Source organism: Rhamphochromis sp. 'chilingali' (genome assembly GCF_963969265.1).
Source record: "Rhamphochromis sp. 'chilingali' genome assembly, chromosome: 15".
In the NCBI taxonomy this organism is placed as follows: domain Eukaryota; kingdom Metazoa; phylum Chordata; class Actinopteri; order Cichliformes; family Cichlidae; genus Rhamphochromis; species Rhamphochromis sp. 'chilingali'.
The window spans coordinates 3,737,934-3,753,413 of NC_137942.1; the positions used below are offsets into that span (position 1 = coordinate 3,737,934).

General features: G+C 41.3%; 1 protein-coding gene across 3 annotated transcripts in view; it reads right to left on the reverse strand.

The window, feature by feature from the left end:
* LOC308411885 (shisa family member 6) overlaps window positions 1–15,179 on the reverse strand; it is an 85,125-nt gene extending 69,946 nt beyond the window's left edge. For all 3 annotated transcript variants that reach the window (XM_080905931.1, XM_080905930.1, XM_080905929.1), the window contains exons 1-5: window positions 15,077–15,179; window positions 13,698–14,636; window positions 7,857–8,014; window positions 975–1,070; window positions 496–564 (exon numbers count right to left, since the gene is read on the reverse strand). In XM_080905931.1, the coding sequence (XP_080762057.1) occupies window positions 496–564; window positions 975–1,070; window positions 7,857–8,014; window positions 13,698–14,266 (892 nt within the window). In that variant the 5' untranslated portion in view covers window positions 14,267–14,636; window positions 15,077–15,179. The remainder of the gene's footprint in view (window positions 1–495; window positions 565–974; window positions 1,071–7,856; window positions 8,015–13,697; window positions 14,637–15,076) is intronic.
* Window positions 15,180–15,480: the final 301 nt, after the last annotated feature.

Below are 15,480 nucleotides of genomic sequence, written 5' to 3' on the forward strand. Positions count from 1 at the left end.
CACAGCTGAGAAAGGGCCATTTCAACCTGATTCTCCAGGAATTCACATGTGAAAACAACTAATCACATGTTAACTCAACAAAAGAAGGAAAAACAAACAAACTTCAGACTGTGAACCTTTCACTTACCTTCCCGACTGCTGAAAAGTGTTAACCCCTGGCTAGACTCTCACTTATAAGCATCAAAGCAGCCCTGTTAACGTCTGACATCCTCACCTGTGCGTAGAGGTCATACAAATAAAGCCGACCAGTGTATTCATTCAGAGCTGCTGTCAAACAGCCACCAGCAGAAATCCAAGGGCTCTGAGAACCACCTCCCATAGAATAAATAAAATATTACAACTCTGGCACTGTACACCCGGTGACTGAGCTGTGATTATCGGCCAAGGGCACTCCACTGATCCGTGTGTGTGTGTGAAGTGTGAGCAACTTCTCTTATCAGGTGTGAGCAGAAAACAGGTTGTGTGGCTGGAAAATGGAAGATTTAGAGAACATACCGTAGGACATGGGGATGTCCAGATCGCCCTGCCAGGACATCTGCCCCGATTCGTCTATGGAGTGCTGCGCTATAAAAACACAACAGGCCTCTTGTTTACGGCTCATTCTTAATCTAATGCTCCTTACAGGACAATAGGAGGGAAATCTACAACTGTGCCATGCTACGTTCACACTGGCTGCCTACAGAGTTGGAAAGTGTTACTTTGTCATTGGAAGTGTGGATTTAATCATAGATAAGAAATGTGTGTCTGTGTGGGAACTTTGCAAGATGTCACTTAAAGCCATTATGAATTGTAGCGTCCAGTTTCCACTGAGCTGAAACAAAAGTCACATTCTTTGACTTTTTTTTTTACTGCGCAGTCCTGCACACAGTCATTTGGCAGAAAGAGCTCGACAGCACGGCACAGCGAGTGAAATGATTGTTATTCTGCACTTCACTGTACTGTGAAGTGAAAAACAGATAATGAGGATGGACTACCTTTCAAGTGGCCACGTCCAAGTGTGACAAACCCAGAGGAGATGAAGTTGTGCATGTCTTGGCCTCCGCTGCGCAGGTTCTCTTTTCCGTAATGTCCTGGTGAGACAAAGATTGTGGAAAATTAATATTTCAGCAACAAATTTGAGAGTTTAAAGGACGTGCTGTGTACTGTGCCTCAAGTTGAGACACAGGCTTCGTGATGCAGACTCAGATAAGCTGACATCATCTGTTTCACAACTCAAAAGGCAGTTGCATCATCATGTTAAGACTGACAACTGTTAAGTGAATCCTTCCCTGCTGTTACTGATCTCTTCATTTGTTCGATCCTCTACTGGTGAATATCTTAGTGTTCGGAGGACCTAAGGAAGATACACAAAGTGTCTGACATATTTCACATTCAGTTATTTTCCAAGTTTGTCGTCACTGTTGGAGCAGCAGAGCTGCTCGATATCCTGGATTCTCCAAAGATTATGAAAAGTTACATGAAAAGTAAAGGAAAACATGGATTATTGTGCACTTCTTGGGCCAGCTGGCATTCAAAACATTCATATTGTGACAATGGTGACTTTTTAGTATTCATAGTTGCAAGTGTGCTGTGAAGTCTCATTCATTTTTTCTCTAATAACATTATGAGACTCACAAGTTGAAAACCTTGGCCAACAGAAATCCTGCAGATTACATCGATGCGAAAACGGAACCAAACAAATGGTAAAATATTTGAAATCTTTCGAAAATTTCTACATGCACGTGAACTAAAAGACCGTACTTTAGTTTAAAATGTCATTTAATTTTGAGAGCCATCTGAAAATCTACAAAAAAAAGTCCCAAACAACTTTTGAATTCGGGTTCTGTTTTGTGAGCAGCAATGACAGTAACAATGTTACTCAAGATAATTAAAATGACTGAAGTCAGATAAATTGGACCAACGAATGCCGAAACACACTTTTCCTCTTCAGAGTCAGTCGCTCACTCCTTCACAGATCACTGCTCTCAAGACAGTTTGCTATTGGCTACCAGAGCAACATCGCCAAAGTTCAACTCACCTGAATTTACTTGACCCCCTCAGGTAAATCCATTGATTAAAAACGCTCTATTGGAAAGAATTTAACAGAAACATTTCACCATGTTAAATGCTGGTGTGGCTGCGCTTCTGAACTAAGGAGAGTCTGCAGTGAATTCCCAGCTGTTTCTGCCATTTTATAAAAGAGCAGCCGCAGATGACAAGAATACTAAACAGGGATAAAATGGCAAAACTGGCAAAACTGACTCTCAGGTGGGTTGATTAGCTTGTCAATATGCATTGCTTAAGGATGCCAGAAATGAAATCAGCAGATTTCAAGGTTTCATATTTCCTCTTTTCAGTGGCCCTTTGTTTTTTCTGAAGTAGCTGAAAGCCTTTGATAAAACTGCAGAGGTTTTGGAACCTTAGTAAGGACAGAACTGGGTTTTCATATAATTCAGACTAGATTAAAGTCTTTAAGACTTTTGGAGGCGTATGTGTAAGAATGACTAATGCTAAAGCTTAAACCCCGTTTGTGTTAAAAGATCTGTAATCGGTGATTTCCCCTCATCAGGATGAACACGGGTGTAACTGAGAGCCTGGTGTGAACACAAAGGAGCAACACAAGGTGTCTGCTAGCACCGTGGCAGTGTTGAGTGTTCCTGTCTCCCACAAAGCTGCCTAAAAGAAAATGAAAAACGGCAGCATTAATTAACAGATGAAAACGTTTTTTAAAAAAAAAAACATGCAAACTCGTAGAGGTGGTTCATCAAACAGCTTCTCCTCCTCCTCCTCTCTGCTCTCGGTTCGCACCTCTCTGCATTAACTAGCAAAGAGTTAAATGCCTATTTCTCCAAAGAGCCACTTCAAAGTCAATAACATCACTCAGACCTTTGGGCCAGGGGAAGCGGAGATCGAACAGCATTTCAAATTATCATAATGAGAAGAAACAAGTGGGAGCATTAGGCCTGGTCTTCATCACGCCTCGGCAACACAGCTCGTTTGTTTCCTTTTATCAAACCCAGAGGATGACTAAAGCCTGATTACTGACGCACTTTGACCACCACTGTTAGTTTGAGACCTTGAAAGAAATCAGGAAATATCCGAGGATGGGAGGCAGCATTTTTCACTCCTTTTAGTGCCTGATTTTTAATACTGCTCTCTGTGCAGATATGAATGCTGTACTATAGCTATGTTTATTTTTTCTCACAGGGTGAAATGTTGATGATTCACAAGTTCTGTACACTCAAAGGAAAACACCTAAAACACTAAAACCATGAGCTGGAGACGCTCACCATGATATAAATTGCTCCTGCGAGGCAGCCTGAGCCTAAAGCCGCTTCGATTTATTATTTTATTTTATTTCTACTTGATGTGTTTGCAAACTTTGAGGAAAACACTGTATGACTCCCTCTATTTATATGAAACTCCAGCCTGAAATAGTTTGGCTTACTCTTATTTAGTTTTAAAGGGTTACTTACAGCAGCAGGATCCATATGAGTGTCACCAAAGCAAAATGGTTCCCACACATTTGTTATACTTGGAATACCAAATATAGTGGTATCTTCATTTTTTTTTTTTTACAATTGTTAATTATTCCTGAAACTGAGATGGAGTGTGTCAGGACCTAAAAGTGTGACATTTCACCTCCATGAAATATAGAGAAGCATAAAAGGGCATCGACATGTTGAGTTGCACTGCAGCTGCTGGGAAGTTTAAAAACATGTTGCTTTAAGGTGTGTTCTGGCCAAAAACTAAGGTTAACCTTGTTTCCTTTGGACATATGTTACTGCTACAGATAATGCACTAAATATACAATGTTTTAATATTTGTCTTCAGGCCAGCTTCTTGCTGTTATCATGTTCCAGTTTTTCTCCAAATAGTTCTAGGTCAAAATTCTAGGGACATTTCAGATTTTGTTACCACTGGACAGAAATAAACAGACTATTTCCCCCAGTTTGCTAAGCTAATCTAACTAGATGCTGATTGCAGAGATTGATATCCTATATAAACAGATGAAAATGGTATCAGTCACCTGATTAAACAAATAAACAAAATCAAACTCTTTATTCAGAGCAGCGTTTGTCTTTTTCCTCAAAAACCATCTGCGTGCAGAAAATGTTTTCTCTTGCATTGTTCAAATCTGCTCACCAGGACAGCCGATTCATCTGGCATCTTGACCTGACACCGAGGTTTCTAGTTTGAAAAGGTGATTGTGCTCATTAGTCCTGCAGGAGGATGTACAATTACCCATATGAGCAAAAATCAAATGTCCCTCACCTACAGAAAACCTTCAGAGAGGAGGCAACAACAGACTGAAGATGGAAACATGGTGCAAGGTGTTGACAGTTTTGTCAGGTAGCAGTCCCATGCACCACCTTTGGAGCGCTGACAGTGAGCCAGGCCTTATTAGCCCATATCAGTGCTGGGCCACACTAATTCTCTTGTGGCTGAATGTGAACAAATCCCTCCAGCCAGGGTTAAAAATGCGGTGCAACGTTTTCTCGGGGGAGTGAAAGCTGTTAAAGCAGAGGATTAATGTCTTTTGTATTCACCACAGTGGGTTCCTTCCCATATACAGTTATATCTGAATGTCAAGTAAAATAACGGAGTACAAGTATAATACATATAATACAGACACAGTTTTTTGCTACTCTTCAAGCAAACTGATGCAATGACATCATCTTTTGAAAGTTTCAGCCCAAAGTTGTTTCCATCAAAACTAAGATGAACCCAGTTGCTGTAAGTGTCCTGAAAGGATGATTTCATTCTCCGTGTGGAAAGTGTGGAAGACATTTGTCGCCTATTTTCGCAGAAACATAGAAACTTTAGAGGACAAAATGAGAGTAGAGAACAAAACTTCAGGAAATTGAAGTGATAATGCTCACTCTGGGACAGTTCTGGAGGGGTACTATCCTCACCAGAAGACACACTCCATCACCATCATATCTTGATAGGCTATAATACAGTTTCTCCTCCGGAACAGCAAGTGCGATTTGCTCATAACGCACTGCTGATGTTTCGAGTTCACATCCAGAACACAACTTGCTACACGTCATAAACCTCTTTTAATGAGTTTTCCCCCCTTTTTTCCAACTCTGTCCTTTTTTTGGGGGAGATATGACTTGGCTCTTGTTGGCTTATAATTCTTTGAAGGGCTATTTTTTTAATCACAACATATAAAGACAGTGATAAAAAAGATTAAGAAGAGAGAATGAGCTTCATACTGTTAGAGCCCATCCGCTGAGTGTAGCTTCTTCTGAGTATATTTTATTCTCTTTCATGGTTGTATATCAGTGTTTCACAGAAGTCTATTCAAATCTGTCTTCATTCTCTCTGCCCATTAACTCTGATTTGTTGCAGCGATCCAGAGGATGGTTTCAGGCTGCCAAAAGAATACTGCACCTGTGGGATCATCAACATCTTTCTTTCTTTTTCTGCTTAAATAGCTGGCTTAAATAGTAAACACCATGAGGTCAAGGAAAGGATGAAGCGGGAATTCAAGTTCATCTACTGTTTGAAACAGACGAGCAGTGAAGAAACATGAAATGTAAATTGCTCCAATAGAGTCCAAGGATAAAAATATAGAACTAAAACATAAACATGTCCTCTTTAGCTCAGACCTCTTCTACTACTTTAAAATTACTGCAGTGTTTTGTTGTCGCCCTCATAAAAACTTACATTTCCTCAGTTTCTCGATATAATGAAAACCAAACGCAGTCTTATGAGACGTGTGTGTTTTGTGCATAAACTGATCTGTCGTTGTAATGTTCTGTAAAGCTAACAATAATTATGATAATGAAAATAAAGCCGCATGCTGCCAAGCAGCAACAAACTCTCCCCATTCTTCTGGTGTAAATGAGTGGGCTCACAAATCCACATACTTAACAGTAGTAGTAATAATATGTTGCAATACATCGTGTAAATGCTCGCACTAACACTGTAATACTTAAACGAGATAGTTTTCCTCATTTTAAATTCCCATCACTGTCCAAAATTTCAGCCATCTCAGCCTAAACATCCGTCATCCTCCTTAAGGTCACCATTCACCCGTTCACTGGGAGGTCTTCTGTTCACACAGCAAACAATAGCCGGGTAATAAAACACGGGTTTCATAATTTACCAACATCTTTTCTGTGGGTGTTACCATATACTGAAGAAAGTTATGTGTCACTTTGTGAATCACAGACAGACTAGTCCTTACACAGTGTTTGTACTCACACAAACAGACACTGAAGCTTATTCTAAAAGCTGCTTCAATGTTTTATCAAAGCGGATGAGCTTTTAAACTTACCCCTAGTGCATTTCTGCTACTTTGGCGTCACTTCTGCCTGTTTCAGGTTAAGGGTTGGTAAATAATAAATGGCCTGTATTTGTGTAGCGCTTTTCTAGTCCCTAAGGACCCCAAAGCGCTTTACACAACCAGTCATCCACCCATTCACACATTGGTGATGGCAGCTACATTGTAGCCACAGCCACCCTGGGGCGCACTGACAGAGGCGAGGCTGCTGGACACTGGCGCCACCGGGCCCTCTGACCACCACCAGTAGGCAACGGGTGAAGTGTTTCGCCCAAGGACACAACGACTGAGACTGTCCAAGCTGGGGCTCGAACCGGCAACCTTCCGATTACAAGGCAAACTCCCAACTGTTGAGCCACGATCGCCAGGGTTAAACCTAGAATTGGTTTATGGTTTAGGTAATAGTCTCAGGCTTGGTTGTGATGTTTAAAGAATGCATTAATGCCAATAAAGATTGTCAAACAGACATGCATGTGTGTATGTGTGCCTCTCCCGCAGGCTTCCTGGCTTTGACAACTTTTTGAACCAGTGCTGCAGCTTATACGCCAAATTACTACTGCATCAGAAAGTGATTGTATTAGCTCAACCTTGACAAATAAAATGCAGTTTATTACTTTAAAGATACACTCACTAATTCAGTTATAAGTTCCAGTAGCAAAGGCAATATCTCAGAAAACATCCCCTTGGGTCTCGGCTGTTGTTTTGAGAGTTTATGAAGTTCACCTTTGAATCCCAAAGCAGAGCAAAATGGCAACAAATTATAGGAAAATTATGGAAAAGAATGTACACTGTATTATTTTCGACCATCTGAGTTGGTGATTATGTGAGACGTGATTTACTTTTCTTTCTTGTTTGCTTTTCTTTGGTAAAACACAAACTTATAGGCTTGTGTTGCTTCTCCTGTCTGTTGGAGCAGTTCCATTTCAATCATATATGCCAATGAAATCAAGTCATTCTGTAGCAGAAAAGGAGTCATGCTCTGATATCCTGCTACTCAGTATGAGCTCTCCTCTGACACTTCATGTTGGGTGGTGGTGCTGATGGAGAAAATGGTGAAGGCAGAATGACACCAGAGTAAAACATAACACTACGGAATCTGGGACACCATACTAGGGCACTTAGCAAACAAGCTAATCCCTGGAGCAGGGATCTGGAGACCAACCAGATAAAAGTAGCAGGAACAGCGTTACACCAGAATTATCTCTGGACAAAAAGCTGGCGTAATCCCGCAGAACATTATAGTTTACGACTCAATTTTTAGCCAATGCTGAGTAGGCTTATGCAACCTTAGCATGAGGAAGAGGAGAACTCAGACAGAGGATTGTGCTTCATTTATGCACCTCCGTGAGTGCTGGCTCTACAGAGCAACTCAAGAAAAAGGATCTGTTTCACTGGACGCCAATCACAGGACGCTGTGGCAGATTAACCAGAGCAAAGGAGGTCTCTGTTTACGCCTGCACGTCACAACATCGTAAAGCTGGATTTGTAAATGGACGTACGGTGAGAGCTACACATGAAGCCAGTTATTTGGCCTTCACACACACACACACACACACTCTATTTTACAGTCAGTGTCACCTACCGTGGTTTGCTGCCTTAGCGTGAACAGGTGTGTAATGATTCTTCAAGGTTCTGACCGGTGTCTCATCTTTGGGGGACCCGTCAAGCGCTGCGATGTTTTCGTGCTCATACTGAGATATGGGAACCGGTCCTTGTTGTCTCAAAATGTCAGCCAGGGCTCTGAAAGGAAACCGCAGTGATGTTAAAAACATGAACTGATATGTTCTCGTTTCCAACTGCCAACATTTTCTTTTCTTAGCTCTTCTTAATTTGTTTAGCTGCAGCTTCAATTTGAGCCACAGAGGTTTGGGGCAAGGCGAAAAGGAAATCCTAATTACATCCACAATCACGAGGGAGTCAGGTGGTCAATAAAGCAATGCACACGATACAGAGTGTTATTTGTACCGGACTCAAGCTCGAGGCCTGTTTGCAAAGCGATAAATCCGTGTCTTTTCTTTGCAGCCGCAAAATAAAAGTGATATTTCACTAATTCTGCTTCCAACTTTTGGAGGCTCAGTGTCTGTCTCTGACACGGAGTGCCAGCAGTGCGCTTTCTTAGAAGAAATGAAAGGGCAATTTAACTGTGTCAATGTCAACCTAAAGGAACCACATAGTCCACTTTTCCATAACTCTGTGACTTTGGGAGATATACTGTATATTAATAGCATTTCCCTTCCAGGATGAGCACACTTTAGCTGTTTCGTTTTCACAGACAGAGGCGACCTGATTTTGCATTGTCCCAGTTGATACCTCATTGCGTGCAGCAGGAGCACATCCTGTATAGTTTGCAGGAACTGACCCAACTTTAATCAGGTATAAAACTGCAAAATGTGAAGGAAGCAAGTTTCACACAGCTTCTTCAAAACTGTAGGAGCAGCTGTTATAAATGTGATTACTGTTTATATGGAATATATTCTATCTATCTATGTTATTTACAAAGAAGAAGACTCAATATGTAAAAAAGTACTTGGTAAAAATAAAGTCCTAAAAGTAAGTTACAAGTTTAGATAAACTTTGTGCCATGATTACATGAGCTCGGCTATATACAATATTCATAAAAGCTCATGTAAAGAAGAATCTTTTAGGATACAATAAGAAAAAAATTTGGAGCAAGAATAATCAGTCAAAGATGCATAATCCAATCTGATCATATTTTACAGTCAGAACATTAGAGATTTTAAAATGAAGGCAGCCTCAAAATGAACTGAGAAAAATAATTACTGTGGTAAACCAAGTTTTACAATAGTAATTACAAAGGGCCAAGAATCGATCCTTGGGGAACACCGCAATTAAACTCACCTACTGTTGTTAGAGATCTAATAGCAACACTGTGTATGTAACAACTTTAATATAAAGGATAGGTATAATATTGCATATGTTTTCTTGTTGAACTGAAATGAAAGCAAAAATCCTCCAATTTCAGTGATTTACGTGAACGTGAGTGAGTCGAACTGTGTTTTGAATCTCATGCTGATGCCACTACTAAAAAAGTTCAACAAAGACTGTTCTTTTTAAGGAAAATGAGATCTTTTAACGTCTCATGTGAGATGTTGTCCTTGTTTTATAGAAGTTTTATCGAATCTGTGATGTCTTTTTGTATCGCTGCCTGGTTTGGTAACCTGACGGTGAAGAATAAGAATCGGTTGGGACTTCTGGTAAAAACTGCTAGCAAAATTTCAGGGCGCTGGCAAGATGGACTTTTGGCCATTTACAATAGAAATGTGCTTAGAAAGGCTCATTCTATTATTAATTGTGTGAACCATCCACTTCACAGTGAGTTTGAGTTGTTGCCTTCCGGCCGCCGTTTTAGAGTACCTCCGAGGAGGACTAAAAGACTCCAGGTCTCTTTTATCCCTACTGCGTCTTGTCTCCTTAATGGCAAATAATTGTCCTTGAATTTTCTATCATTATTATTGTTATTATTGTTTTATAGTATTGTTCTGTTGGTTCTTATCCTCCTGCTGCTAAACTAATTTCCCCTTGTGGGACAATAAAGAAATTGAATTGAATTGAATTGAATTGTTGTAAGACGCCTTTCATTTGTCTTTGAACATCTACAAAGTTACAGGTGAGCTGTGCAGGGTTAGATTTGAATAAGAATTATGGAAACTTGGAGCTTTTACATTTCAAATGAAGTCTCGTCCTTATTGATGTTATACGTTTTCTGATAAAACTGTCATATAAAGGGTTTGAACATTAACCAGACTCCGCTCCCAAACCCTAGATGTGGTCTCCCGTGTCCTGGTGGATGTGAAGAGGTAAGTCAAACCAACCGCCCTGCACCGCGCTGCCCCAAACGCTCACAAGCACCAAATGTGTAACTAGCATAAATTGCATCTTGTTTTTTTTTTCCGAGAAAAGCGATCAATAAAACTTTAGCTCTCACTCACATTTCTTGCGTTTCGGTGAAGGTCACAGACCAAACAGCAAAGGTCTGCCAACAGCTCAATATTCTGCTCACATTCCTCCCTCAGTCACAGAGGTAGGAGTCTAAATCACTTTGGAGAAGCACCGGAAATTAAGAGAGACGCTCACACTTTTCAGGAGCAGGCCCTTGCCAAATATAAAGCTGATCCCATGTTCCACTACTTCTTTGTGGTCACGGCTGTCAGCATGAATGTCTGCTGCCAGCCTCTGAGGTCTATTCCAGCAGACATCATTACAACAGCTCTATGTGCCAAATGGCTGGTGAAAATAAATAAATCATAAAAAGAGGGAAAATGCTACTGAGCACCCAGCAGGCCGTGCCTCCTCGTTTAATTGTCCTCTCTTTAAACTCTCGACACCAGCCCTCATATTGAAGTGGTGACATTAAGCAGATCCACTTGAAAGTACACCCCATGGCTAGGATGGAAAAGCAGTACGAAGGCATAAATCTAAATGTTGCTTCACTTTTCAGAGTACAGACTAAAAAAAAATCTGCATCGTGATATTTGTTGTTATTTTTGTGTCCATTACAAACACAACACTGTATTATAAAGTCCATATGGATATTAAAAGCTTGCTGTGCCAGCTTTTGAAAGGAGAAAGCCAACACTCTAGCTTAAATTGAATCTATAATTGATTTGCTGAAAAGGTTTCTTTGTGTTGTTTGTCAGAGCTTGAATTTGGACATTTTCTATCAAGAACTTGTTACTGTGTTTCTCTAAGAAAGACAGCTGAGTAATCTCCCTCGACATTTTCAAATCAGCAGGCAACAAAGCTTCATGACTCGAGCATAACAATGCGCAATTATCATTAAGTCAACTTCTGGGCTCTGGAGAGAAACAAGACATCCTCTACTGCTCTGTCCAGAGTCAACTATGGATAATACGAGGTGACTCCAGAGACTATTGAACACCAGCAGTGACTAACTGACTATAATTTTTCTTTAATTGTGGGTGGAAAATGCAATTTTAGTCAAACCTACGACTAATTAAACACTATCCTTAATTATCCTTTTAATACCTGCTTCAGTGACGACGGAATATCCATCAGACATGGAAGCAATCAGCTACGTGGAAAATGTCTATCAAACAGTAAAACAGACAGTGGTTTTCCATTTTACCTTTTCTGCAGGAATGCTGACGGAGATGCATCTAAAAAGATTTTTTTAATCTCAAGGTGGAAACCAAAATTCAAAACACAAGAAATTCTATCTAACCACACACCACACGAACAATAAAAGAACCCCTACTGTAGAAATTTACTCTATAACAGCATGAGCTGATATACTACGATACCATAAAAGTCATTCCTGTGGACGAAAGCAACCTATAAAGACTTCTGTAACATTATGGCATCACAGTTACAGTCACCACACTCTGCTAAATCTTCAGAACAGTCCACCATCAGATCCTCTGTTACCTAAAATGTTTCAGCCATGAGCAAAGTAGGCCACATGGTCTTTTGCTGGTATCTGAGGAACTGAACACCAAGTTTATTTCTTTTATCTTTAATGTCAGCACAATGCATGTCAAAACTGTGAAGCCAAATAACAAGGACATAACTATTAGATCCTTTGGTGTTTTTCCATGATGACTTTTGTGCTACCATTTGGCATAAAGTTGCTTCTAAAATGTTTCCTATCATCATTATTATTATTATCACATTATAGTTCATTGTAAAATAATAGTTCAGAAAGGCAGAATAGGCATAATTTTTTCCATTCGAAGTATCATTCAGTCTGTGTCAGGTGACATGCGATCTGTGTGCTGCCATTTCACAGACCTCTTCCAGAAAGATGGGGTGGCCACAGTGGCTCACTTCCATTTAAAGCTACAGACAGTGAAAGAGCCATATTTGAAACCACAGCTGCACACATTTGGTAGCAAACATGAACAACTAGTGTGGCATTTTGAGCTATCGTGCCAAAGAGGATGATTAAAATGTAGATTTACTTTATCTGTAATCCCTTTGTTATTAAAGATAAGAAAGATAACAAAGTTTTCAGTCGCTTTAGGGTTCTATGGATGGATGGATAGACAGACAGTGACAACACTTGAAGTGAGAAATAAGCTCCCAATGATCTTGCATCTGGCCTTTGATTTGCATAAAGTACCAAAGTTCTCAGTTTTATTCAAATAGGGAGTAGGGTCCTGCACGTTTTATCACTTAGAATGCAATGCAAAGCCTCCAGACTGCACTGCATGGAAAATAAATGAGAAATTTGGAAATGATATATCCTGCTGAAATGAACCACAGTCTGAATTTTTCCACAGTTATCTGGCTATTTCTGGGCTGCAGACAATACAGTCCTGAAAGATCAGTTATTCTTTGTAATTTATTAAGAGTCTAGCTGCAATACTCCAAGCTTTCAAATTGACAGTCATAAATTTTTCAAATTATAAGAAACTGCAAGATTTTACACCCAGGTTAAAGCTTTCTATACAACAGCACACCATTTGCAGTGTTTAGCACAGCAGACTTTCAAATGCACAACGGTGCCCATAATTTGGTCAGCGGAATTATTTTTAGGCAACAAAAAATGCCTTGAAGCTGAAAAAATAGACGAAGAGGTCTGATTCAGGACATAAGGATGGAAACAGAAGTCATTTGCATGGAAAATATCTTATAATTGACTTTCTGATGATGATGATCATGATGTGTGTGTGTGTGTGTGTGTGGGGGGGGGGGGGCAAACATTGCCTTTGGCCTGTTCCACACATCATACAGCAATTTGTTCAGCTTGTGACTGAAATGGCTACAGGATGTGGTTTTATGTGGCTTTAATATTCACTGAGCAATTCAGTGACCACTACTGGTGCCTCGAGGACTTAAAAAAAAGTCATTGCAAAAGAGACCACTCCCATCACGATGAACGTGATCACTTATAATGGTTTTCAGTGGCATTTGCTTTATTCCCTGGAGGTTTGACGGACATAAAATACCACCACCCGCCTTCAAGGATTGCCAGAGAATGGGATGTGTGCCCTGTAAAGGTATCTATGATTTTTTTTAAAGCAAATCTCTGGGAAAAAGAGTAATGGTAATGTTAAAAGGTCATGGGGTAGACTGAACCCATGATACTGAAGGTGTAAGTTACTATAGATTAGTTGATTCCCCATGAGAGCAACTATATAGATTGGGTTTTAAATCTATTGGAAGGAATTGACAGCAAAAAATCTGATTGTGAGCTGAAGTCTGTGTCAATCTGCAAAAAAGGCTTCCCCATCTGATCATTTGATAAACTGTAGTTTTAAGAATTAGTCTTAATTACTCTGACACATGAAAACAGGTTCAGATTTATATGAGTAAACGGCACTGACAGAGTCCAGACAGGAACACAAGTGTAAAACTGAAATTACATAAAGGACATCTTTTAAAATTTATAATTTCCCAGATTGGATTGTGACAACATTAAAAAAAGAAAAAAAGATCTCACCTGTGCACGTTCATTTCCTGAGGGGGCTTCGTGGCTTTATCGTAGGCAACTTTTGCAGAAATCCCAATGGCAATGATGAGCGCAATGACCCCGCAGGTGATGTACACTGTGGTGTTGGTCTGGTCCAGCGCGGGGTCGTACGTGTCACCTGTTGGCGCCGGTGACGGGGGCTGGGTTTTGATCCAGTCCGGGGTGATGTAGTTGTTGCAGCTGTTCTGCTCCAGCCGCTTACCCCGGTCCGCGCAGCAGAAGCGCAGAAAGCAGCTGCCGCAGCAGAAGCGGTGATCGGTATTGTTGCAGGCGAACGCGTTGTCGAACTGACCGCTCACGTCGTAGTAGCCCTTACAGGTGTCGTGCTGGAACGCGACGAGCGGCGGAGCCTGGACCTGGGTGATCTTCCCCGGGACGGCGGCGGCTCCGGGGACCGCGGTGGTGCTGCCGTTGACCTCCTTCACCTTTGGGATCCTCCTCAGCGGGGTTTTGTTCTTTTTGTTGGTGGTGGCGGCGCACAGGACATTCAGAGGGTCTAAGTAAACCAAAAGAAGCAGAAGGTGCTTTATCCCCATCATTTGATGACGCGCTGGTGTTTGTTTGCTGGCCCCCACTCTCTTCTCTTTCTTCACTGAATATCACTCTTCCACTTCTTACCGGGTGGAGCTTCTTGCGGGTTTCTTCACCGCGGGTACTCCTGTCTGCGCCGAGCTCTTGATCACGGACTTTAACTGGCAGATTTTGCACTCATCGGACACGCAATGCATCTTCACACGTCGTGGTCATCCAATAAAGAGCGTGTTTTTCTTCTAAAGTTGGGTCTGACCAAAGGTCTGGATTTATATCTGGACACAGATACCCGATAAATACACAGAGTCCTTCAGGGGAATCTGTCTTTGCTTTGCCACGAGCTGTTGGTCTCGAGTATGATCGGGGCTCTTAGTTACACTGTGGAGAAGAGAGGGGTTATCCATGAGAAACTTTGTCAATACAGACAGAGATAAAGCTGCGACAACCGGACCGTCTTTAAACACGCGAACACTTTCAGCACCGTGGACAGCGCCCAAGTTTCCCTTTGGTTTGCTGGAGCGCTTCAGCACCCGGAAAGTAAAAAAAAAAACACCGACCCGTTTCTATATTCATATAATTCAAAACACCAATATCAGCTACTTTGGTTTAAAAAAGAACCAATTCTTAATGTTGACTTGCACGGAGATCCCAAATATGCCGCTGCGTTGCGTTGTGTCGCCTCATCTGTTTCCATTTTATGCGCAAACTTTATTTCTTCCGACTTCCTGACCTGTAAAGTAACTTCTACTCGTTTCTAAAGAGAGATAAATGGCAAATGGTCTGATTTAAAGAGAGAGAAGAAGAACATGAGGACTTACCAGGTTAACATTGGCCGGTAACAGGGTTGTCTCAGCCACTGCCACTGAATCAAAGAGCCTCGGCAAGACAAGAGGCAAGACCTCTCTCTCCTCTCCGGCCCGCCTCCTTCCATCGCTCTCTCTCTCTCTCTCTCTCTCTCTCTCTCTCTCTCTCTCTCGCTCTCTCGCTCTCTGTCTTCCCCACCCACGTCACCGATACAGGTACTTCACTTAATTATCAATCATCTCTGCTCCCCTCTCCTTTGGTCATATGCCTGCAGGCTGCACTCGATAAGTCGCGAGGTGGAAAAAACACAAAGATAACAGTGTATTAGAAGTTGTCTGCAGAGGCGAGGCGCTGCTGTTGGTGTATATTCACGCATCAGTGCGCACACAAGCTGTGCGTGCGTGCGTGCGTGTGTGTG